The 23547-nt window shown below is 49.7% G+C and overlaps 2 protein-coding genes across 13 annotated transcripts in view; one reads left to right on the top strand and one right to left on the bottom strand.

Annotated features, from left to right (window-relative positions):
- The first annotated feature begins 2261 nt into the window (after positions 1 to 2261).
- Positions 2262 to 21737, top strand: PACRGL (PARK2 co-regulated-like). 8 transcript variants are annotated; one of them, XM_012724077.1, is made up of 10 exons: positions 2263 to 2389; positions 3215 to 3325; positions 3664 to 3737; positions 3855 to 4009; positions 8215 to 8282; positions 10137 to 10227; positions 10353 to 10487; positions 10935 to 11042; positions 12525 to 12605; positions 12838 to 13510. In XM_012724077.1, the coding sequence occupies exons 3-10, from the start codon at positions 3686 to 3688 to the stop codon at positions 12892 to 12894; spliced, it is 747 nt and encodes a 248-aa protein (XP_012579531.1). In that variant the 5' UTR covers positions 2263 to 2389; positions 3215 to 3325; positions 3664 to 3685; the 3' UTR covers positions 12895 to 13510. The 8 variants fall into 8 exon arrangements, 6 of the variants coding, with proteins under 6 accessions (XP_012579532.1, XP_012579531.1, XP_012579530.1 ...); XM_012724076.1 differs by having other exon boundaries at positions 2263 to 2436; positions 3220 to 3325; XM_012724075.1 differs by having other exon boundaries at positions 2263 to 2436.
- The window catches only part of KCNIP4 (Kv channel interacting protein 4), an 845713-nt gene continuing 836159 nt past the window's right edge, over positions 13994 to 23547 (bottom strand). For all 5 annotated transcript variants that reach the window (XM_004681375.2, XM_004681378.2, XM_012724073.1 and 2 more), the window contains 4 exons: positions 18085 to 18192; positions 17269 to 17373; positions 16637 to 16699; positions 13994 to 15388 (listed from right to left, as the gene is read on the bottom strand). In XM_004681375.2, coding sequence (XP_004681432.1) covers positions 15341 to 15388; positions 16637 to 16699; positions 17269 to 17373; positions 18085 to 18192 — 324 coding nt within the window. In that variant the 3' untranslated portion in view covers positions 13994 to 15340. The remainder of the gene's footprint in view (positions 15389 to 16636; positions 16700 to 17268; positions 17374 to 18084; positions 18193 to 23547) is intronic.

Below are 23547 nucleotides of genomic sequence, written 5' to 3'. Positions count from 1 at the left end.
ACTGCCTCATGTCCTAACAAATCACAGTGCTAATGAACTTGTTTGTTTTCCAGAATGAAGAATTAAAATGTTCAGAGGAGTCTGATACAATTCTTTTTAGAAGGGTAACCACAGTTACTTAGTGAGTTGAAAATCTTTTTCTAGATCCATAGTCCCACACCAGAGCTTAAAGTTTCTGCAACTCACAGATACTTTATGTAAACATTTTTTGTCTTCTAAAAAAGTATCCATTGCAAACTTATGTTGCATTGGGAAGCCAACTTTAAAACTAACAGAATAATAATATATGTTATCTATTCATAGCAACAGGTTTCAAAATATATTTTCTATTCAATGTGTTCGTAATTTGCTTTCACCTCGATGATGGTACCAGCTAACACTTACCAAGTACTTCCTATGGGCTAGCCTCTACATTCGTAAGTCTCCTAAGAATCCTATTTTGATGAAGAAGCTAAAATTGAGGAGGGTTAAAAGACCTCATAGCCGAAATGGTGGTGCCCAGTTTTCACTTACTTCATCTCCAGAACAAGTAATCTTCACTTTACATTTCAGGGAGAATGTTGAAAGACTGCAAACTAGATGCTGCTAGTCTAACGGTGAAGATGTTAGGAGTGAGGAAGTGGGCGAAAAGATGCAATAGTCTTGAAGAAGCTTTATAAGAAATTTTAAAGTAAAAGTTGCTGAAATCATAAAGCCCTTTTCCTTTTTCTTTTTTGAACATTAGCTAAGAGTGGATTGCACTAGATATTAGGGACTGGAGCTGAGGTGTAAGCCAGAGGTATTGGGGTGGGGGTTGGTGGTGAGAAAATTCACCAGAGACAAAAGTGGGGAGCAGAACAGGCAGAGCTGCTGAAATCCACTGCTGAGGGGAGCAGCGGGGAGACAGGAGAGGTTTGCTGTGCCATGTGGGTCACCTCCCTGGCAAGGGATGGAACTCAGGCCACAACAGTGATAGCAATGAGACTTAACCCCTAGGCCACCAAGGAGGGGTTAATACATTTTAATGAGCTTTAAAAGATAACAAAGATTTGGCCCTCCCTGGTAGTGCAGCAGGTTAAGGCACAGCACTGAGAAACTAAAGCCACTTCCGCCTGCCCTGGAGGTGATCCACATGGCTCCACAGACTTCTCCTGACTCGTCCACTGCTCCCCTCAGCAGTGTACTTTGACTATCTGCCTGTTCTGCTCCCCACTCTGTCTCTGGTGAATCCTCTCACCGCCCCTGCACCCCTGGCCTGTACCCCAGTTCTGTATACAAAAAAAAAAAAAAAGATAACAAAGACTTGTGTGTAAGGTTTGCAGAACATTAAAGAAATTTGATAAAATACATTCATTCTATTTATTCAAAGAGCATTTCTTGGGGTCCCACAAGGTGCTGGAAGCTGGAGAAACAAAAAAGAAAAAGGTAGTCCTTGTCCTGAAGAAACATGTCATGAGTGAAGATAACTTCTGGGACAGCAGACAGGTCAGAAGAATGGAGCAACAAGGGAAGGGAGGGATTTCACAGACTGCGGGTTTATAAAATGTCAGATATATCGTCAGCTGGTCCCTGAACAACAAAAAGTCAAGACTGTATGCTGACTATAGAAAAGGGTGTTTGGAAGGAATCCATCCAGTGGCTAGGGCTGAAAGGTGTTTCACTATGACACCCACAATGCTTTAGGTGGCGTAACAGGGGGACATTTATCTCCCAGTTTTATTAAAATAATTTGGAGAGTAAAAAGCACATTTTTACATTTTTACATTTTACATTTTTATTACTAAAATACAGTCATATTGTTATTCAGTTGGGTCCAACAGCTTATGAATTAGCAAGCTATGGCAGGTGACACAATTCCTCAACTGGGCGGGCAGTTGGCTTTGGCTCCCTTCCCGGCCAACTTGGGCAGGGGTTTATGGTCCTCAGCTTTCAGAGTGTCTAGGGCAAGATACCTGGAGACTACGACTATTTTTATCGTGGAGAAGTGTAAAAATAAAGTTAAGCTCATCATCTCGGGGGAGGCTGCGGCATGGGAAGCTGGGAGCCTGGGCCCTCCTCGGCACCCACGACCTCTCATATCGCAAAGCCCTCAGCCTGCAGGTACCCTTTTGTGACCAGAGACACAGCCTCCAGTTCTGGAGCGGTCCCTAGGCTAGGTGCTTCGTTGCCTGGCAACCCTCTGCCGCCAGACCCCTGTGTAGCCTCTCTGCTATTGGCTCATAGGTTGCAGCGTGCGTCTGACGTCATTGCGCGGCGCCGCCAGACCCCAGGACCGCGCGAGAGCTTCTATTTCCGGAACTCTGCCCCTGCGCCCGGGGCGGCGAGAGTGGCTGCGGTAGCCGGGCGAGCGCCTGGCAAAGCCCACGCTGGCGCGGCGGCTGGGTGTGGACCCCGACGGGGGAGAGGCGTGGTAGGAACGGTTTCGGGAGCCGTGGTCCGCGGCCGCAGGGTCCCGCGGTGCGTGCTCTCCGGACCACGCTGGCTTCTCGCCGGCTTCCCGCCAAGACCGCCGGACCCCGTTGCTAAGGACGTTGGGGATGCCGAGCGCCCCGGGCGCGCCCCTGCGTTCCTGGGGTCCGGCTTTGGCCAGGAGTAGTTTTCATCCGCCCGGATTGAAAGCGGCCCCCGGGCGCACTCCCCAGCCTCCTTAAAAATTGTCCCGCTTCATTTTTTTCTACGTGCTCCCTCATTTCCGACAACACTCCGACCTCAACTGGTCGTAGGTGTTTGGAAGTGGATGGGGTTGGAGAGAGAGGAGTCAGGAGAATGGAAAGATTTTGAGACCCTGTAGATTAACTTAATAGGACAGAAGGGGAGTCGGGGTAGGTGGGTGTGGACTGTTTCTTTGACAACGTGAAGGCACTTTAGCGATGGGACACAGCGTCCTTAATGGAGCGCCAGTCTCGCTTCTGTAACTTTCCAGTGCGGGTGTCCAGAGTAGGAAAGAAACATGGCCACCAAGGGAAGTCAGCAGGCCGTTTGTTTGCAGTGGTCTTAAACCAGGGTGGAGGAACAAAATGCATCTAGGCAAAGAAATAGGATGTATGAGATGGCCGAAAGAAGAAAGGGATGTATGGTTGACCTGCAGCGTGGAAGGACGCCTGAGAGACTAGTGTGGAGTCCCGCTTATTTTGTTTTCCGATATTGTGGCTGAGTTTGGTGTTCAGGCTAAGTGGGTCGGAAAACTGGTGTTACCTTTTATATCATAAACCTAAGTGCGATTACTTTCGTGCAGTTTAGGTGCTGATGAAAAGTTGACTGGGAAAGTTGGCTACATCGCTGGGAAAGTAGGACTGGATAGGCAGATGTTCACGTTTGGAACTTGGAAATAAGCAGGCCAGACAAGGTGAAGCCTGAGGGGATATGCCAGCCTCGCCTGTCAGAAATCTGTATTCTCTGAAGAGCCAGAGAATTGCAATCCAGTTTCTAAAAGTCTTGACCGTTTCAATGGGGGGAAAAATCTTTATTTTTACAGCCCTTGTTTTCTTAACCAGTGTGAGTCGCAGCTCCTGCTGTTATTGAAGTTGATATTTCATATTTTTTCATTGGTCTGTCAAGTATTTTGTTCCATACTTTATCTTTTCTGTGTGCCTTTCACTGCATTTTCTACTCTGCTCCATTTTGAAATTTACATTATTAATGAATCCCTCCAGCCCCTCAATGTTGAACTTCTGTTTTATTTAGCTGCAGGAGTAGGAGGGAAGCAATGCAGAAATCAGAGTGCCATGGGGGCGAGCAGCTGAGAAGCCGGGTGGCAGGTACAGAACTTTGCTTTCTAAACAAAGACTTAGGTTTAGTCAGCACAATGTTCCATGTGTCATGTGGGGGTGAGCTTTGGCTCGCACCTCTTTTTTGTTGATATTCTGTTCTCTCAGGTAACTGTGACCACAGGACTCCATCAAGCTCACAAATAAAACACAGGAATACAGTTCAGCGAAGCAAATCCTCGTCATCAACCAGTTCTCCAGACTCTGCAAGAAAACTTCATCCTCGACCAAGTGATAAACTTAACCCTAAAACAATTAACCCGGTAAGTACAGAAGAGACTCCCAACTCGGTGTATTTGACAGAGCATCAGCCCTACGCGCACCTGCACCGTCTGGTTGCTCTTCTCGTGCATCTTCTGTGTTAAACTAGTGACAGAGGACCTGTGGGGATCATGATGGCAAACAGTGAGCGTGGGGGGAGATGACGTTGAGATTAGCCATTCTAGCTACCACCTGTCACTTTGATGGATGAGTACTGTTAAATATAAAATAAATTCCATACCAGCTTTCTCTCTCTTGTTTACGATGGTCATCAGACTTCTCAGTGTCCGAGTAAACTTGACTCAGTTGTCTGGGATGAAAGACATGCTCCCATGATCGTTTGAAGGTCGCCAGTCTGTGATTTATCAGTTAACTCCACCAGAAATCCTAACTATCGTATAAGGCTTCTTTTAATCAGATTTAACAGACTTTGAGATGTCGGTAATGAAATGTGTAGTTACAAAAATGTAAATCAGTGGATGGTCCGAAAGAGCATACAGCTGTGCAGCATCACCAGTGGGGTCTGGCCCAGCCCCTCAGGGTGAGAGGAGAGGGCGTCAGCTTTTGAAGGTGGCTGTGAAAGGGTTGTAGTCTTTGGCAGGTGAAATCAACTGGCATTCAGGTCGGTAAAGGGCGAGTGGGCTGGTCAGGCTTTTCGTCGTTAGCCTCTGTGGCTAGCACCTGCCGCCTTGAATGTGGGCGGCGCTCCGGAGCGTAGGCGCGCGCGCTATCTGACGTGGACATGCAGTGGGCATGCGTCAGTGGGCACACCTGGGCCTGGAGGCTGAGCCCGTCCTGGCGGGGTCGCGCAGAATGGCTGCGGCAGAGAGCAGCTAGGAGAGGGTGGGTGGCTACAGACAGGAAGAGACCACTGGGGAACGCCAGAGCGCCCAGAGGGAAGAGTGTGGAGAGCCTCACAGGGCCCGAGTTGCTGTCTCCCTGCGGCCTTGTTTCCCCTGTGCACTGTTAGGACATCTGTGGTGAGGCCAGGGGCTCTGAGGTCTCTTTTACGTTGCCCAAACCAACGTTGAACGGGAACTGCCTGCCTGGGATGGTTGCAGAACACTTGGCGTGAGTGGGCAGGATTCGATGCAGATGGGTCTGCAGCCCCGGAAGACCTCAGGAGGGACTGAGGGGCGATGGGCTGCGAGTATGTAGCGCTCAGTGGCTCCTCTCTGGGCACCTTCTGAGTTCCCGGCGCCGGTGGAGGGGACTGCATGCATTGGGGGGCCGTCGGATGGACATGGTAGGTGGACGTGGTCTCTGCTCAGAGGCGCCTGGGGATGAGTGTCCCTCCCAGCTGTGCGAACAGTCGAGGACACGCTGGAGGTGCCAGGGCCGCAAAGGTGGTGGCCAAAGCCCAGGAGCTGCGGGGAGAGCTGAAGGCGCTGCAGGAGCTCAGGAGGTGGGCCAGGGGCTGCAGGCCAGACCGTGGGTGCAGAGACGGCCCCAAGGCCCAGCCCACTACCCCTGAGGCCGCAGGCCCATCTCGGAAGAAGGGGACCACTGGGAGTCAGATTGTAGGCAAGTGAACTGGTCAGGCTTTCTCACCACTGGCCTCTGTGGCTATCACCTGCGGCCTCAAGTGCAAGAGGCCTTGAGACCCTGGGCCGAGGCACGTGTGCCTGAGGGCGGACACCTGGAGCAGGTGCGGGCACGGGTAGGTGGGTGCACCTGGGCCTTGAGGCCGAGGCCATGATGGCGGCATCACACAAAATGACTCTGAGAAGATGAGTGACTGCAGAGAGGTCGAGACCACCAGAGAACGCCAGAGGTGCGTTAGAGACTCGCAGGGCCCGAGTGGCTGTCTCCCTGCTGGCTGGTTTCTCCCTCGTGCTGGTGGGACACCAGTGGGGTGAGACCAGGGGCTCTGAGGCCTCTGACCTTGCCCGAACCAACGTTGACCCTCCCGACCTGGGGGTCCAAACGAGTAAGATACGATGAGCTAAGGGCAGACGAGTGTCTGGCTTTATAAACGACAAATGAAGAAGAGTGTGAGCATCTGTGACCCTTTGTTTATTCTTTAATCTGTGCTGTCGAGGCCGCTGAATGTTGGGGATGCTGACAGCTGCTTCCTTTTCCTGCATTGAGTTGGCATTCTGGTGACACTTTGATTTTCTTTCTTTTTAAAGAAAAGTCATTTTTAAAGTAGTAACACTTAGTGCTCCTCATCTTAATTTTTTTTTTCTTCTTAAATTTTGTAAAAGTTATTACTGAAAAAATAAGCAAAGTATGCATTTGGGAAATGATTCTGATTTGACCTTTAGAGTAGAGTATCTTAGAAAAGAGCACGTCGAAGCTGTGAGAAAGCCAATCCAGTACGTTGGCGGAAGTCGAGAGCATGGCTGCCTCTGGGAGGAGGGCGAGTTGGGGGGGGGAAGAGGCGCTGTGGAGGCTTCGTGGGCACCGGGAACAGGTTTCCACCTGGTGTTGTTTCACAGGTATTTCACTTTTTGAGCATTCACTAGTTATACATTTACTGTGCTTTACTGTACTCGTTCCAAGTATGTCATTTGAAACAAAACCTTTTTTTAAAGATATTTGTGCACACAGAACTGGGGTACAGCCAGAGGTGCAGGGGTGGTGAGAGGATTCACCAGAGGCAGAGTGGGGAGCAGAACAGGCAGATCCACGAAGTACAATGCTGAGGGGAGCAGCGAGCGGGTCAGGAGAGGTCTGCCGCGCCCTGTGGTAACCTCTGGGGCGGGGATCGAACTCATGCGGAAGTGGCTTTAGCTTCTTCGCACTGTGCTTTAATCCGCTGCGCCACCAGGGAGGGCCCCAAAACATTTAAGACTTGATAACTCAGTGTAGTGGTGTATATTTAGTATACTTAATGGTCTTGGAGGTGAAATGCAGTCTATGATGTTATTGTTAAAAATTGAAGACTTTTCAGCAGTGGAATTTAGGTAATCTTTGGTCAAAGATAATAAAATTAATTGTAGTAAAAAGTGGTACCTGGAAGGTGAAATGATGATTGTCTCTAAAATGAATTGGAAAGAAATGAAAGGAAAGAAATGACTTAGAATGACTATCAGAAATTTTATATTGGTGGGTGCTTTGCAAACTTAGGGATTTATTTACATGGGCTATAGGTTCAAAAGCAAGTAGGTGTTATTAGGTGCTAGTAGGTGGAGGAGCTAAAGGAGTATTGGTGGCCTTAATTTGTTTTAACTTTGGCACAATGCAAGTAGTGCTTTTTTCAAGTGATGTGTCTATTTGATAGCATGATTACTTGAAAGCAGTTTTTAAACATGTTTATTAGAAGGAATTTTGACTAGATGTTTGAAACACTATTGCTGTGAATTACTGTGGAGTATGGGTTAAGCTCTGTAAGTGAGATTGTATTTTAATGATGTTTCACCTATGCATTTTTATTAAAACATGTTTTATCCAGAGGTAAGAGAGCTAACTTGAAACTGTTAAGTAGATTTTTAAATTACTGCGTGTAATTTAGAGTGTTTTTATCTAGTTACATATTTAAAATAGATTAGTAAATTTTTATTTTGTAAATTTTGACATCTGTTTCATTTGATTATGTTCAAAGTACCGTTTGATAAGATATTCACTAAATAGTTTCTGAGAGGAGATACAGCACTATCTCTAAGATAATGTGTCACAGAATTGAAAGTTGTAATGTTAAGTTGGCAGACATGCACAGGCCAGTTAGAGCCTTGCTGAGCTCTCCCTCTGCCCCACCAGCCCTTCGGTTTAGAGGAGTTACAGCTACTTTGACCATCCCAACTGCCCGTTTGGGGCAGGAGGACAAGCAGGCAGTGATAGGCTGGAGGCTGCACACACGTGACACCTCTTGCCACTTAGTCCTCACTTTGACAGGCGACAGCCCGTTGAGAGGTGGGGTGGGAAAGATGGATGATGCTTTACATGTTCACTTGTTGTATTTACACGTAGCAGTACTGATGCGTATCTGGGTTACAGGATGGCTTTAGCTACTGTCCAGTCTTCTGAAACAAGAGGGGCAGGAGAGTGGGGGGAAGGGACATAGGCAGAGACTCTTGTCCTTGCAGTTTTAACCCTGAGAGAACTGAACACTTCTCAGCCACGTTGCTGAGTTAAATGACGGTCTTGATGTCAGCTTGGGGGCTGCCAAGTCAGGGTGTCCGGTGCCTCTGGCCTGAGCAGGATTAGCGCTGATAAGCGGGAGGGAACAGCAGTGTTAATGTGTTCTTGTCCTTTCTCTTTTCAGTTTGGTGAACAGGCCCGGGCCCCCTCTGCCTTTGCAGCTATTTACTCTAAAGGCGGTATTCCTTGCAGGTAAGGTCAGTGCAAGGGTAAAGGACTGGACTGTTCAAGCTAGTTGTCAAGTCAATGCAGTATTCAGGGTAACTGTCTTGAAAGTGTTGTTTTCTAGGAAGGTTGAAAGAAAGGTGACTTGTGTACACTTTGGTAGTTAGATTGTTACAGCTCCTGGGACATCACTGAAGGAAATCGTTTTAAGTTCAACACAGGACTAGCAATAGATCTATACTAAGCTACCAGATAATTTAAGGAGTTGAGTAAGCCAGTTTCTGGAACAGTTTAAGCATCACTGAGTTGAGCATGTTGCAGATTCCAGTGTGTTTTTAAACTTAGCTTAAATTGTCTCATTGTTTAAAACTGATTTCAAATTTAAAAAATATTTTTAGTGAATACATAACATTCTTTTGCTTTTGATATTTTCATTGTTTTTCTCTAGAGACATCGGAACTATTTCAAAGAAAGCAGTATGAGTTACTACAAGAAATGATATTCTAGATTTTACTGTCAAGAGACAGTTATAAGTATATTCAGCTTTAAACTGTTCTAGATGATTGTTTCCTCTTCATTGGGGAAAGTTATTTTTATTAATAAGATTAAAGATGTGTATTTTTAAGTGGTGAGTCGAGATTTGGGACTGTGAGAAGCAAGTTTTAGAAACATCGTTCAGTTTATTTTTTTTTTTAAGGAATTATTTTTACTTGTGCATACAAGAATTGGAGTGTAGGCCAGAGGTGTGTGTGTTGGGAGAGGGGGTTGTTACCAGAAACAGTAGGGAACAGAACAGGCAGACTGACTGACACACGCAGCTGAGTAGCAAGCGCGTGAGACAGGAGCGGTCGGCTGTGCCATGTGGGTCAGCTCCCCGGCTGGGGGTTGAACTCTTGCTGCAGCCACTGCACACAACTTTGTAGCGTTGGCTTTAATCCCTCTGTCACCAGCACATTTTATCATTTCATATTTACATTCAGAACCAAAACCCCATTTTAAGGTTCCTTTTACCCCTTTTCCCACGAAAACCAATGTATTGTTAAAAATGTGAAGTCCCATTTTAGGGGTTGAAGTGGGGAAAGGGATCAAAAACAGTGGGGGGAGGGAAGTGCACTGGACAATGGTGATGGTCCAGGATGATTTGGTGATGGGAAGCCCATGGGGATTGCAAATGAGATGGAAAAATGCACAAAATGATGGGAAAAACTATTTTATAAAAAAAATATGAAATCAGTATCACTGACGTCTCTTGCTATTATGAAAATAACAGTAAAGGAGCAGTCAGAGCTTGAGCACGTGCGGGCAGCGCCGTCACGCTTGGCTGCCAGGCCCCTCCCTCACCCAGCAGAGCTCACCGCAGCCAGCTCTGCTGCTGGGACGAAAGTGGGAGCAGCGGTGGCTTTGGGCTCTGGGCTTCGGGCTGCCCCGAGCAACCCTGCGTGGCCCTTCCTCCGTCCTGTCTTCAACCTTTATCAGGAATAAATCTCGTCTTCAAGTCATTACTGTGCGCTTTACCTGATCTCTCTGAAAAAGAAAGCTCCTTAGATCAGTTGTTTCTAATGATCACCTCGTGTTTGCATTTTCTGTCGTTGTGAATTACCCACCTCGTCATGTTCATTAGTGACGCGTAGCGAGCGTTACCTTGGCTTTAAGACTCGGGCAGCTTGCGTCAGCTCCAAAACTGACAACAACTTTGGGTTGGTTTAGTTTTGCCCGGAATAATTTTGCTGAAAAAACAGGTATTTACTTTATTGGGCATCTTCATGGTTAAAGTCTTAGCGTTGCTTTGCTGTAAAAAGTAATTCTTACGGTCCTGTGTTACATATCATGGTTTAATTTATATAACTGTCCATGCTACATTCATTGACGTTTGTATTTTAGGTTGGTGCATGGTTCAGTGAAACATAGATTGCAGTGGGAATGTCCCCCTGAGGACCTACCATTTGATCCTCTTCTGATTACTTTAGCTGAGGTAATAAATATCCGTCTCTCCTGAGTGTCTTCAGAAAATTAAACTTCTAAGATGCATTTAATATTTCCTGTAGTTAACAAAAACGAATGCTTGCAAATCACGTATTTGGCTTTGGCCTTCGGCAGGGCCTGCGAGAGACTAAGCATCCGTACACCTTCGTGTCCCAGGAGGGCTTCCGGGAGTTGCTGCTGGTGCCCGGCGCTCCCGAGAGAGCAGTGCCGATGCTCCCTCGGCTGATCCCTGTGCTCAGGGCGGCGCTGGTGCGTCCCGGATGCCCTTTGCCTGTCTGTGGTACATTTCGCATGCCCTGTCTGTCTTTCCTGCCACGTCAGATGCAGATTAGCCCTGATCCCGATTTTGCTGGGTGTGTAGGATTAAGCCACTGTTGTGCAGGGCCAGATGACTGCTCCTTCAGCAGATGTGCGCAGGGGAAAGGGGCATTTTGAGTAATTAGACAAAGTAGTGAATCTCCAGTTAGTCTTTATGCCACATCCTGTTTTAGTTAATGTTTCAGTTAAACCAAATTTGTTCTTTGCTTTTAGATTTTCTGCATTAACGGTTTCTGCACTTCTGGGGTTGCTTGAGTCTCTTCTGACTTGGCTAGCCAGGCTTGCTTTCTTGGCTGCACCTGCCGCCCTTTCTCCTAACGCATTCTCCCTTCCTTCCCCTGCTTTTTCTCCTTCCCCCTCACCGACCCACCCGCGCAGGTCCATTCGGAGGATGAGGTGTTTGAGAGAGGGTTGAACGCTCTGGTGCAGCTCAGCGTTGTCGTTGGGCCTTCGCTCAACGACCATCTGAAACACCTGCTGACTGGTGTAAGTGTCAGGGCGTGAGCGCCGGTCGTGTTGCTCACGCTCTGTAGCTCCTCTGGCTTGATGGCTTCACGTTAGTCATTAAAGTGATTCAAGCCCTAATAAAGACGCATCCTGCCGGCCCACACCTGTGGAGATGAGGCCTTAGCGTTCATAGAACGTTTACTAATTGACAGGGTTCTTTGTAGTTATTTGTCTGGCAACAAAAATTAAGCAGAGCTGAGTGGACAGGCGTGACCCAGTGTGGCGGCTGTCGGCCTGGGTGCTGTGTGCGCGGCCCGTGCACCTGTGTGCGGCCACAGCCACATTTACCACCTCTCTTTGGTTTTCATTGTCAGTCTTCTAGTGAGTGTGTAACTACACTCAGGCTGTGATGTTTCCCTCCACACCTACTTTAATTTAACCTTTACATGTCCACCTGGGCCCTGCAGTTCAGGAGGCCATTCCAGTCTTAGCTTTACAGTTTGCTGGAGGGTTCTCAGGACTCAGAGCAGCTGTTACTCATCATTGCCGTGCATGACAATGGAAGGACTGGGGTGAAATCGCAAAGGGAAGAAGTGTGGAGGCCCAGGAGCGCGCTGCTGTCTTCTCTGGCTCTGTGGGCAGAGCAGGCATTGCTTGGCACTAGTGTGGCAGCATGCAGTGTGGCTACCTGCGAAGCTCACCTGAGCGCTCAGGGCCATATCCACGGCCTGCCATGTGGGTAGGGGTCCTGCCAGCATGGTTGAGCTGATGGGCGGCGGTCCGAGGCCCCCCCCGTCTGTCACATTTTACAGCACATGGGGTAGGCCCCGCTGCCCTCAGTAAACAGTCACTCTTACCTGGCAGGACACCCCAGGGACTTAGAATTGCCATCCTGGAGCCAGGGCCATACCCTCCTTGTGAAATTAATCTTCTCTGGCACACAGCAATAGAAAGTTTGAAGTCCTGGCAGCAATAACTCAGTAACTGTGACTTTTTGTTTTTAAAGATTTATTTATGCTTACAGAACTGGGGTACAGGCCAGAGGTGGGGGGGGTGGTGAGAGGATTCACCAGAGACACAGTAGGGAGCAGAGCAGGCAGATTGACTGAAAGACACGCCTGAAGGGAGCAGCGGGTTGGTCAGGAGAGGTCTGGGGCGCCATGTGGGCCAGCTCCCTGGCGTGGGATTGAACTTGTGTGAAGTAGCTAGCTTCATAGTACTGTGCCTTAACCCGTTGTCCCACCGGGGAGGGCCAGATATTTTTTTTATAACAAGTGTAGTTTTAAACAACTATACCTTTTAAAAACAAGTGTAGTGGTTGTCATCTTCATAAAATTAAGATATTTTCTAAAATAAGCCTTGAAATCTAAAGTAAATTAAGCGCTATTTACATCCTACTATAAAGAAGATTCCATGGCTTTATTCCTAGCTAGGCTGCTTTCTAGTGAAATGTTTCTTATGCTTATGGTGAGTACTGTTACTTTTTCCAATCATCTGTTTCTGCCAATTTTGTCTTGAAAGCTGTCCAAGAGACTGCGGGACAAGAAATTCAAGGAGCCAATCACCAGCGCCTTGCAGAAGCTGGAGCAGCACGGGGGAGGAGTAAGCTCGCCACTGTTTCTCCGAGTCGCTTGCTCGCTTGGGTTATATTACGAGCGGACAGTTACCCAGCTGCAGCCGCTTGTTGATGTTACCGTCACTCTGGAGCAGAGCTTGTCTCTGGCCGAGGGGTTTGGGCCCCGGCCGCAGGCCGTGTGGGAGGCGGGCCTGCTCCGAGCGTGGCGCTCGCTGGGCGTGGCCAGGGCTGCTCGGGCTGACTCTGTTCCGCCCACAGGGAAGCCTGCTCATCATCAAGTCTAAAATCCCGACGTACTGCTCGGTCTGCTGCTGAGCGAGGGGCCTGCTGACGCGCCGGCGCGGAGACGGCCCCGCAGGAGCCACCACCCACTCGCCCTGGCTGGCCAGCGCCCGCCGTTCTGACTTGCAAGTTTTCGCTAAGTATCCGCCACCCCACTAGATCATAGTGCAAGTGGCTCGTCACCAAATGGCTAATGATGGAGACAATTAAAGCAGTTCTGTAAGTATGGCTTTGTGGGGTTTTTATGGTTTGTGTGGTTTGTGTGCCCAGCACCATCGCGTTTACAGGAGGTTACTGCTTGGCGTCCAGCGCCTTTAGTTTACAGCAACCCGTGTGCACGGACTGGGACATTTTCCCATTTCTTGAGGTTTATGAGGGCTGTGCGAACTTAAAATGGCAAACAAGAGAATTCACTGTGACTATAAATATGTGTTTTATAATGTAAAATACTTGGGAAAGTGTCTAGAGTGTTCTAGCTTAAGAAACTTATTTTAAATGCATAAATTCTCATGTGTGTTGTTTACTACAAGGCACTGATACTACCTAAACTTTAGGTATTAATTATATTTAAGTACATGTTATTTTTGTATTTCATAGAAAATACTGGAGCTACTCAGCACACAAAAATACTCAGAAATTAAAGTCTTAAAACGCCCGAGTAGTCAGCGATTTTGTTGTACTTGATTACGTAGTGGTTCAGTTTTTAAAAGCTTTAAAGCAGAACTTGTGTTCAGAGTGTTGGTGTAGTGGGAGCTCACACTTCCCCTGAGAGAGAGGAAGAGAACTAGAAAGCCAGCGCACCCCCGCCACTCCCGGGCCAGCGGAGCCCGAAGGGACCGAGCACCTGCCTGGCGGAAGCAGGTCCGCGCTGGCGGGCCGGACGCGCGGTCAGGCCGTGGCGCGGGAGGGCCGCGCCCTGTCCGGGCAGCGCCAGAGGACTTAATTTTACCCCACCCCTCTTTAGCTGCCACTTCGCGGTTCTTTCCAGACACGGCCACTCGCCGCCGGCACCGGCTGCTGCTTGCTGCGCTGAGCACCCGCAGAGGGACTCCAGGCCAGCGGCAAAGCGTGGTGTGTGTGAGCGAGGGCTTACGGAATGTGCTGGGATAAAGAGCTACAGAACAGAGTCTACCGAGTTATAAACATTTTATTTGCTTTTTTGAAATACAAAATGTGCACGCTGAGTTTACACAGACACGCGATGGCAGCTTTCAGTGTACATGGACTGTACTACTCTGGATTCTACGCTGGCGCCAGCAGGGCGGCTGTCCTCATCCTGTCCCTACACCTGAATAGACACCTGATTGCTGTGGCCAGGACAGTGGCACACTTCCTCCTACGGAAGCCTCTTGGTCTTTGTGACGTTTTGGCAAAACAGGGAAGGTGTGTGTGTCTTCAGTCAGGTTGTGGCGACTTGCGATTTTGGCTTAAGATCATTCAAAAGAAATGGAATTATGGGAATGTTACAGTGCTCTAAATCAGAAGCGCTGTTTAGCTCTTGTATTCACTTTTCCACGACCTGTTGGCATCCTAGCTCTCAACATGGTGCAGTTACTGATGCTTTCAAAGTGAATTCTGCTTGCTGGTCATTCCTGGTAGGCGTGGGGGTAGTCTGGTTGCTTTGTCCCTGACGGCACGTAACAAACGTGCTGAGGTCAGAGGACGGTCTAGGCCTTTGATGCTGCTAAGAGACTTGCCTCCCGGCATTCTGCACTGGGGACAGACATCCTGGGAACTCCCTTGCTTTGTTTCACACCTCTTAGACTTCCATTCAATAACAATAGAAACCTCAGCCTCTAGGATTAAACAAATCCAAAATTATATACATTGTGCAGGCCTGTGATGGATATTATGAAAAATTAAATGCTCATTAAATATTATGGTGTGTATGCTGACAGCTGGCAGTAAGCTAATACGGTGTTACAAAAAATGCCAGCTGAATGGATGTCTGACAGAAGGCAGCAGATCCATCAAAACTGGGACTGGGTTTGTTTTCTAATTGCATTAATCTTGTTTACTTTATGTAAATGAATTACAGCATACAAGCGTGGAGACTAATTTCTTGAAATTAAGTGCAGATGCCAATATTGTAAAAAACCATTGAAACTCCTGGGGCTGAATACTTACAAATGAGGAGCAAAACACTGGTATTTTAAAATCGCTCTAATGTGGAAGCCTCAGTAGTCTCGTGGCTAAAGAATCCCTAAAACTATATATGCCAGATTCTGGTACTTTTCAATATTGACAGGGTATGAAATGGTTTGGAACATCCCAAGAACTCAGTGGTGTCAGGAAAAGGATGCAAATTTTTAACCAGAAAACTCAAATCTTTTGGGGGTTGCTTTATAGTAAAACAAAGCTTGTCTGCATGATGTGCCTCAGTGCAAGCTGAGCAGTCTATGCTACAAGGGCGGCCCCAGCTGGGAGTGCGGTGGGGAGTTCACACCTGTCTGTCTGGTTCAGATCTCCGGCTGACGAGCTAAATCACGTTTTCGAAGAGCTGCATGGAGCGCATGATGTTTTCATCCTGTGAGGGAGAAGTAGAGCGGAATCAGACACAGCAGATCTATCCATGCCTCCCCTGACCAGTCGCCTGAGCCCAAAGCCGAGTCAGTGTTCCTTGAGATCTTTGATTCACTGCAAGTGATTGACAATACAGACCTTTGGCATTAAAATCGTTAACATCCTGTCGGAAGAATTGGTCACAGGTTGATCTGTTTCCCCCTTGAATAACTGTCCTGCTGTTGCGCACCAGACTCCTGACTGCAGCTATATTACTTCTGTACTTCTAGACAGTGCTTTTCGTAAGACAACACATCTTACTCACCTGGAGGAATAAGCACCTGTTGCATATACACAGCCCTCAATAAAGAAAGATCCAATAGTAGGTATGTGCGGTATTTGCAAATGTAAACATTCTGTCCATTTCCCGTCATCATCACAGATGACAATGGAGAACCTATTTACTTTTCCATAAGGCTTTGAACTTCATTGACTCTTACCTGCTGTTCATAGCGGGTTCTTGTGTCAGAAGGCCAGAACAGAAACAAAAGACACCGAGGGTCGACAGTGAGCTGCAGGCATGCCCATAGCTCCCAGTCACAGCTCGTACGCCAGGAAGGAACAGGGCTGGTTGCGAGCCAGCTCCATGGGAGTTGGGACACAGGTCTCAGGAATTACACCTGTTGTGCTGGGGCTACAGCTGATCTTTAGGAAGTGCCAGGGAAGGTGACCTGCACTGGGGGAAGCCAGTGCCCAGTGCTGTGGTGGTCAGTCAAGTGGACAGTATGTGACGGTACCCAATAGGCTGCTTAACTGGGAGTCAGGTTGACTCCCGCTGTTCGAAGCCAAGTAACCTTGCCACTCAGCTGACTGATGATGCACCAAGTGAAGTTTCTCAGACATCACCGCATGCAGTCAGGGCAATGATGTTTCTCTCAGAAATCGAGTATTGAGTCGGGGTGACTCAGACGCGGCTGTGCTGGGATCCTGAGTCTGCAAAACTGTGGCAGTGTACACGTTATAGGCTAAGAACATTTCACATCATTCTGTCCTCGAATTCTCGCTAAAGAAGAGAGAAAAACAGTGCGTGCACAGCTTCTCTCTAGCGCTTATACGTAATCCGCCTGGCGGGGGGCGCTCTAATACGGGGAATGTCCGAAGCCAGTCTCAGCTATAGCGCATTAAGAAGCTTAGTCACTGAACACTAGTGCTCCGTTGACTGTAGGTAGCTAGAAAGCAAGAGGGTATTAGTTCCTTTGCTGTCATTACTTACTTTTTGGCAGCTTTCAATGAACTCATCTATGGTAACGACACCATCTTTATTTTTGTCCATTTTCTGTCAAGGAAGGGAAGAAACAAAAACTTTTCAGACTTAACCCCTCAGACCTGAAACGAATAAACTCAAGTGGCTGAAACAAAGCCAGCTGCATGTCTTTAGGGATGAGCTGCTTCTGAGCTCACACTAGTAGCTTCTTAGCCATCAGAACCACTGGGTTGACTGCTTTAGGTTGTTAACTTTGTCAACAGACAATAAAGATTTGTTGAAGGAATTCACCACATTAGGTAAAATCTTGCCTTCTCTAGGTTGGCTGAGGCAGTTTGCTGGAATGTTCAGAGCTTTGATTTTCTCATCAAGAAATGGGGCTGATTAGGGTTTATAACTTAAGAGGTCCTGGGAAAATTGAATGAGAACAACTCCACATGCAACATGGGAATTGCTTAAAGTTCTAGCTAGAGCATAGAGTGCCCCTGTTATAATAAATTCAAAACCAAAATTAATAAGATGGTGAATATTCTTTCAGCCCTTCCCCAGATCCCTCTGCCCCTTGCATCTGTTTGAATTAATGAAACGTCAGGAAATTTACTCTTGGTTCCTCTTCCCCTGACTTCTGCTTGCATTCTTACCTGAAAAAATGTCTCGACGTGTTGTCTGGGTGCGTCTTCTTTGAGGACAGGATATGTGCATTTACCCATCATGTCGTATATTGCTTTCATTATGTCAAGCATTTCCTGAAAGGTAAAAAATACTCAAGTGAGGCTCAAAAGTTTATGAAGTATTCACTCTGACACCCTGTCAGGTTATTCTTACTCAATTTCAAATGTTTGACCTTTGATTCTTGATTAAATGTCTTTGGTTGTCCCGAGAAGCCACAGCTTTACTATTCCTTAAAAGTAGCAGAACATAAGCATCGATTCTGATCTTGTCTCAAGATGACATAAGTTCCTACAGCTACAGGTCTCAAGATGACATAAATTCCTACAGATACAACAGGGTCGAGAAAGGAATATTCTTGGTTTGGGCAGTGGCGTTTCCACACGCTTCACAGAGACTATTCTATATTGTGTTGTATCTTAGCCGATCATTACTTCCCGTTAACTAAGACACAGTCAGGTCCGCATCACGAGGATTCCGCTGTGACTAACTGCAGCAGTCAGACAGGTAAGTCAGTCAGCGCACCTGTTAAAGGCCTGGAAGTGATTGACCTGAGACTGTTTAATGTAGACCGAGTCCACGGCACGAACTAGCTGCCAAGCTAGATTGCACTATCCCTTCCCACTCCAGATTTGTACTAGAATACAACTAGCACCACATAAAAATTGCAGATGTCCTGAAAAAAAAAAAAACACTCTAAAAATAGTAATTGCAACTTCATTTTGAAGTTAAAAAATAAAAACGGTCCCCAAAGACCAGCTGAGCAGTGTGGGTGAGGCATTTCTTACTTCTTTAGTGATGTAGCCGTCTTTATTGATGTCATACAAATTAAATGCCCAGTTGAGTTTTTCTTGTACTGTTCCCCGGAGCAAAATAGAAAGACCCTTGATGAAATCCTAAGGAGAAAAAAAAAAAAAGTTATTTCTAAGAAAGTAAAGCACAAACTCTGAAAAAAATCTGTCACATAACGGAAGCAAGGTTTATCAACCTGTGGATTTTAAATCATCAACGATGTGACCATTATATCTTGGTCATTTATTTCTCAGAATTCTTGTGGGCTTAACCCATCCCGCAGCTGTAAAGTGATGCATCGGTGCCGACCTGGAGAGCCTGTAACCACGGTCTGATGGGCCCGGAGTCCATTCATTGTCACTGCCGAAGCCAAGCCCCCATGAGACTTGCTCTGGCCTCTCCTTGCTTTCTGTGTACAGGGGCCAGTTTCAGCCTCACCCAGGAAACCCTGGAGGTTGTGGACCAGCAGTTGGTGAGCCAGATGAAGGGCCTGCAGAAATGGGTGTTGGGAAAGAGTAATCCCAGAGGTTGCTCATCAATTTGGGAAAGAGTAATCCCAGGGGTTGCTCCTCAGTTTCCAGGAGCTGGAGGGATGGACTGCTGGAAGCCTGGAGAAGGTCACTGGAGTACAAGGATGCCCTGAAAGGCCAGCAGCTTCAGTGTGTGTAAGGAGCAGCACGTAGCCCCCTGGCCGAGACCGGAAGAGAAATGGCAGGCACGGCGGGCTTGTCTCCACAGTGGGTAGTTTTGCTGGCCACCAAGCCCAGCTGAAATGCATTTAAAGGTTGGAAAGAGCTGAAATGGAGAATAGTGTCTAGTCTCTCTGTAAGCTCTCCAACTAGCACCTAGAGTGAGATAGCAAGATGGGTTGGCTGCTTCAGCACCCTGTTTTGCAAGACGACGGGGATAAGAGCTACTCCAAATAAGGACCAGGTGTTTTTGACAAAGCCTGACTGGGAGGCAGACAGGTGGAACCCCTGGGATGTTGAGAGGGAAGTGGGGCATGTTACCGTGACTGACAGTCCAAGGGCCCAAGCCCTGTGCCTTCCCTGAGCCAGGAGCACAAAATCAGCACCAGCTGGTGGGGTGCCCCCTGGTCGGGCAGTGATCATGGTGAGAAAAACTGCCCACCAGACTAACAGAGCTGCCAAGTCTAGCAAAAACCCAAGGAAAGTGCCCAGGCTGAAGTGGCTGCAGGCTCTGGTGAGAGGCGAGGGTGGAAGTGATGAGAGCCCAGGAGGCAGAGAAAAGGCACAAGGCTGCTTTGCAGCTCTAGTGGTTCTAGGTGCTCACTTCTCCCCTGGCCAGCAGGGTGGTGGGGCCCAATGAGGGTCTCCCTGGGTGCAGAGGCACTGGATGTCTGAAGACCTGCAAACGTTGTGAGAGGCTGTCTATGCTGCTACCTTTGAAGACGCTGATAGGGTCGCGGTCTGCAGATGGAAGTCCAGATGCTGAGGCCATGCCCAGACTAGCATGGGATGCGGACACCCAGGTTGTGGCAATGAAGAGAGTACTTTGAGTTGGGAGATCCTTTGATGACCTGGGTAAACTGACAAAAGAGTAGGGATTTGGAAAGGGCCTGAGGTGAAGGAGCTCAAAAGGATAACCAAGAGGTTAAGAAGGGCCCTGTAACAGTTACCCAGAAGCACTCATGGCTTGACATGGTTGCCAGGACCCCACCTGATAAACTGACAGCCCGGCGCTGTGGGTGAGGTACATATATAAGTACCCTGAAGAATAGTATCTATCAAGCATACAGATTGGGGCCCTTAAAAACTACCCAAGAACAGCACTGAGTGGGTATTGTACACTGCCTCTAAAGGTTTCAGTGGGTTGGGATGACCAATTAAAGCCCAGAAGCTCAGGCTGGTGACCTTGAGCCTTCAAGAATTGGACAAAGTGCCCCTCTTCTTCCCTGTCCCCCAATGTGACTGCCTCCAACATTGCTCCCTTGGTGGTAATCTTAAGAGTGCACCATGCTGCGCTGGTTCTAGCAAATGCCTCTTATAGCACACACCTGGCTGCTGAGTCACGAGGTGAAGTTGCAGGTGGGAGGGGTGGCGGCAGCCCACTTAAGTGGAAGGACGCTGCATACAAGCCCACCATAGCCTTGGGAAGGGAACTCATGACCTGACCCCATCCCTTCCCCACTTTAGTAAAAGGAACCCATCACGTGGATGGGGCCACGTGAAAAGATTTGCTTCTGCAGAACATCCCTTGCAGGAGCGTCTGCAAGAAACAGCACAGGTGATGAACTCCGAGGAAATCTCCGCGGTGTGTGAGGGGCTCCTTGGGTTGGCTGAGACGCTTATTGTCCTAGGAGTGGTTATTAACAAGGCACAAGCCCGCCCACCACCTCAGCGGGTGACAAAATGCAAGCCTTTTGGGGGATTTGGGAAACCTATCCCCCACCACCTGACACCACACCTCTGATCCTTGCACTCCCACCCCCTGGTAGAGAAGGCACACAGGTCAGTGAACACCAAGCTGCCTTGGAGAAGCAAAGCTCCGGGTGAAGCAGACTGAGGGTAGGGGGATGTAAAGTAAAACCGAAAACAACTAGTGACTATAAACCAAAGACATTCTACGGGGTGGAAAGGGGCCTGGGGTCAAAACGGGTGGGAAGAGCGCACCGGACTGGTGATGGCGCACTGGTGAAGTGGTTGGGAAGGCGACGCGGATTACAACTGAGGTGAAAAAATACACACACAAAAAAAAGATGAAAAAAAGTAAATTACTAAAAGCACAGTAGGGGAGAGGACATGCTTCTAAGGCTTCAGTCTCCTCTCGAGACGAAACGTGGTCGACACCACAAAGCAGCCCCTTAGATGCTTACACAGCTCCGGGCAGGGCTTTCACAGAGGAGCTGCAGACCCCAGAAAGACCTCCCACCCCACCCACCCCGCTGCCACAGCGCGACCCCCGCTTTGGCGATGGAGAGGCGCACGGGCGCCAGCAGACTGCACCGTGTGGAGGTCTCGAGGGCCCTACACCTGTAGTGCCTCCGGGCACAGTGGGGGCGGGAGGACTCCCCATTCCCGGGATAACCCTGCGCTGGGCCTGCGCTCACTGCACTCAGCACTGCCACCCTCTGGGCGGAGAAGGAACGAGCCGCTGAGCAAGAGGGCTGCCCGAACTCCGTGGTTTGGCTGTTAATCCTGTACACTGGCCCTTTGGCTCCAAGGAATTTGAACAATAAGTGCTCAGGGGTCCTAAACCCGCTCTCGCAGGATCCGGTTATATGGAAACCTCATTGTTCCCACTCCTAACTCCTGTAAGGCACTGACGTCCCCAAACAATCAACAAGCTAGTGCCCTAGTCCAGGAGCCATCTAGAAACTGACCCGCCTTTAGATGCAGCGGCCTTGATGCATAAGTGTTGCCCCGTTGCACCCCCACGGGATGGATGGGGAAGGAGGCACGCCCGCCTGGAAATACTGCCACCTGGGGAAAGCAATAGCAGCGTGTCTGCATGCTCTAAACGATGCCGACCTAACTGCCACAGTTTGTAGGGCAGGGTGAGGGGTACTCCGGACTCCAGACCCGCGTGCTCTAAATGTTTCTGCCATTTGCAGCATAACGACAAAACACGCCGGTGCATCAGACCCTCAGCAGGACGAGCACGAGGCCGCCACCGTCACTGGACGAGACAACACACAACGGAGCGGGAACCTGCAAGCAACACAATAGCACAGCAGAACTGTAGGGAAACCGCCACATCGCGGGCTAAAGCCCTACCCCAGGCTGTCTACATTTGAGTGTCGTGCATTGGGTCAAACAACCTGTCACCCCGTCCGACAACCGTCCGACAAGTTGGGGACTCCTACAGCGGTCCTCAATGCCTTAATGGCATGGAAGTCAGGAAACAGCCAGCGTCAGTGTGTCCTGCTGCCGCCGTATCGAGTCCAGCCCCACGTGGGAGCAGGCAGAGCTCAGTGCGCAGGCGCGGCCCTTCAGTCGGCCCAGGCCTGGGGTGAAGGAGGGCGCCCGGCCCTCACTGGGCTCCTCAGGCCTTAACGTTCTCTGGGGGAAACAGGTGCACGACACACCAGGCAGGGGGCTGGCCGGCAAGGACGCAGGTTCAGGCGGGCAGGGGGCTGGGAGGGGCAGGCAAGGGGGCCTCCCGGCCCCCAGGATCTTTACACTTTTGCCGTGGGGTCTCTCCTGCCTCTCCCCGGAGCGCTGCTGCCTTTCTAGACCCGCCTGCAGGCCCAGGCTGCCCGTTAGACCGGCCCACACCACACTCCAGGCGCCCCCCCATCAGGCCCAGGCACGTCCCATCAGGCCCAGGCGTCCCCCATCAGGCCCAGGCGCCCCCCATCAGGCCCAGGCGTCCCCCCCCATCAGGCCCAGGCGCCCCCCATCAGGCCCAGGCATCCCCCATCAGGCCCAGGCGCCCCCCATCAGGCCCAGGCGCCCCCCATCAGGCTGGCGCCGGCACTCCCAAGCACCTTCATTAGCACATTAAGATGACCGAGACCCAGGTGATAGCCACAGAGGCCAATGACGCAAAAAGCCTGTCGGCTTCACCCCACAATCCGCCCTGGGAGGGGTTTTGGCCCTACAATCATTCTTCCACCAGCCTCCCTTGGCGAATGTGGAGCACTGCATCCGTGACCCCGAAAACCAACAGAACACAGCAGACTACGACAAAGTACAGCCGAGCCCAGACACTGCGGTGTCAGGGCACCGACCGACGGGCAAAAGGACACGGTGACTGGCGCCAGCAGAGTCTGCTGGACTTGTGCGAGCGGGGCCACAGGACCATCAGCTCCACTCAGGCATCTGCCAACAGCCAGGAGCCATCCGCTTCCGGCCATACACTACATTCAACCCCATGCACCGGAGGTTGGCGCCACACTCTGGACTCTTTTGGGGGTGACCACTCAGTCCCCAGGGTACTCTCACCGGTCACTCTAGCACTCCGCCTTCACACCCCAAGGGACAAGCAGACCCTGCACGCAAGCCAGCCCTTTGCAGGTGCACCTGGTCGGGGACCTTTGGGTACAAGCTCCACAAGTGGCCTCTCTGGTCCCCAAAGCCCTCCCCCCCACCCCAGGACAGACCCTCAGCACCCTCCCCCACGCCACCCAGAAGAGCAGGGTGCCACTCACGGGTGACTCCAAGGCGCTCGCCTGCCCTGAGTGTGCTTTCCGCTGCTGACCACTGGCGACTTCCCGACCTTGGCACCAGCCTTCTGCCTCACTGAGTCGCTTGGTCACATCTCCTGCCCAGCTGCAGGGAACCTGGCCAGGGCTCCCCCTTCCTCTGTCGGCCAGCCCAGGGCTGCTGTCTCCCTGCCTGCCCCATGCTGACCCGCCCGCAGGGGCGGTGGCCACGCCGTGCTCTGCCCTCCACAGCTCCCTGGCCGGTCAGCACAGCCATCCGCTGTGGCCCTGGGGAGCCGGGCAGCACACAGGCTGCTTCGGGCCACTGAGGCCCACAGAGTCTCCTCGAGTC

This window comes from Condylura cristata, unplaced genomic scaffold (assembly GCF_000260355.1).
Source record: "Condylura cristata isolate star-nosed mole 26May11 unplaced genomic scaffold, ConCri1.0 scaffold00012, whole genome shotgun sequence".
Taxonomy (NCBI): Eukaryota; Metazoa; Chordata; class Mammalia; order Eulipotyphla; family Talpidae; genus Condylura; species Condylura cristata.
The sequence above is the reverse complement of the archived record's forward strand: the minus strand, read 5'-3'. Positions and strand labels throughout refer to the sequence as shown.

Coding starts and splice junctions, on each gene's coding strand:
- PACRGL (XM_012724077.1), top strand. CDS start 3,686: ATGCAGAAATCAGAGTGCCATGGGGGCGAGCAGCTGAGAAGCCGGGTG. Junction 4,010..8,214: donor ACCCTAAAACAATTAACCCG/GTAAGTACAGAA, acceptor TTCTCTTTTCAG/TTTGGTGAACAGGCCCGGGC. Junction 10,488..10,934: donor CTGTGCTCAGGGCGGCGCTG/GTGCGTCCCGGA, acceptor CCACCCGCGCAG/GTCCATTCGGAGGATGAGGT.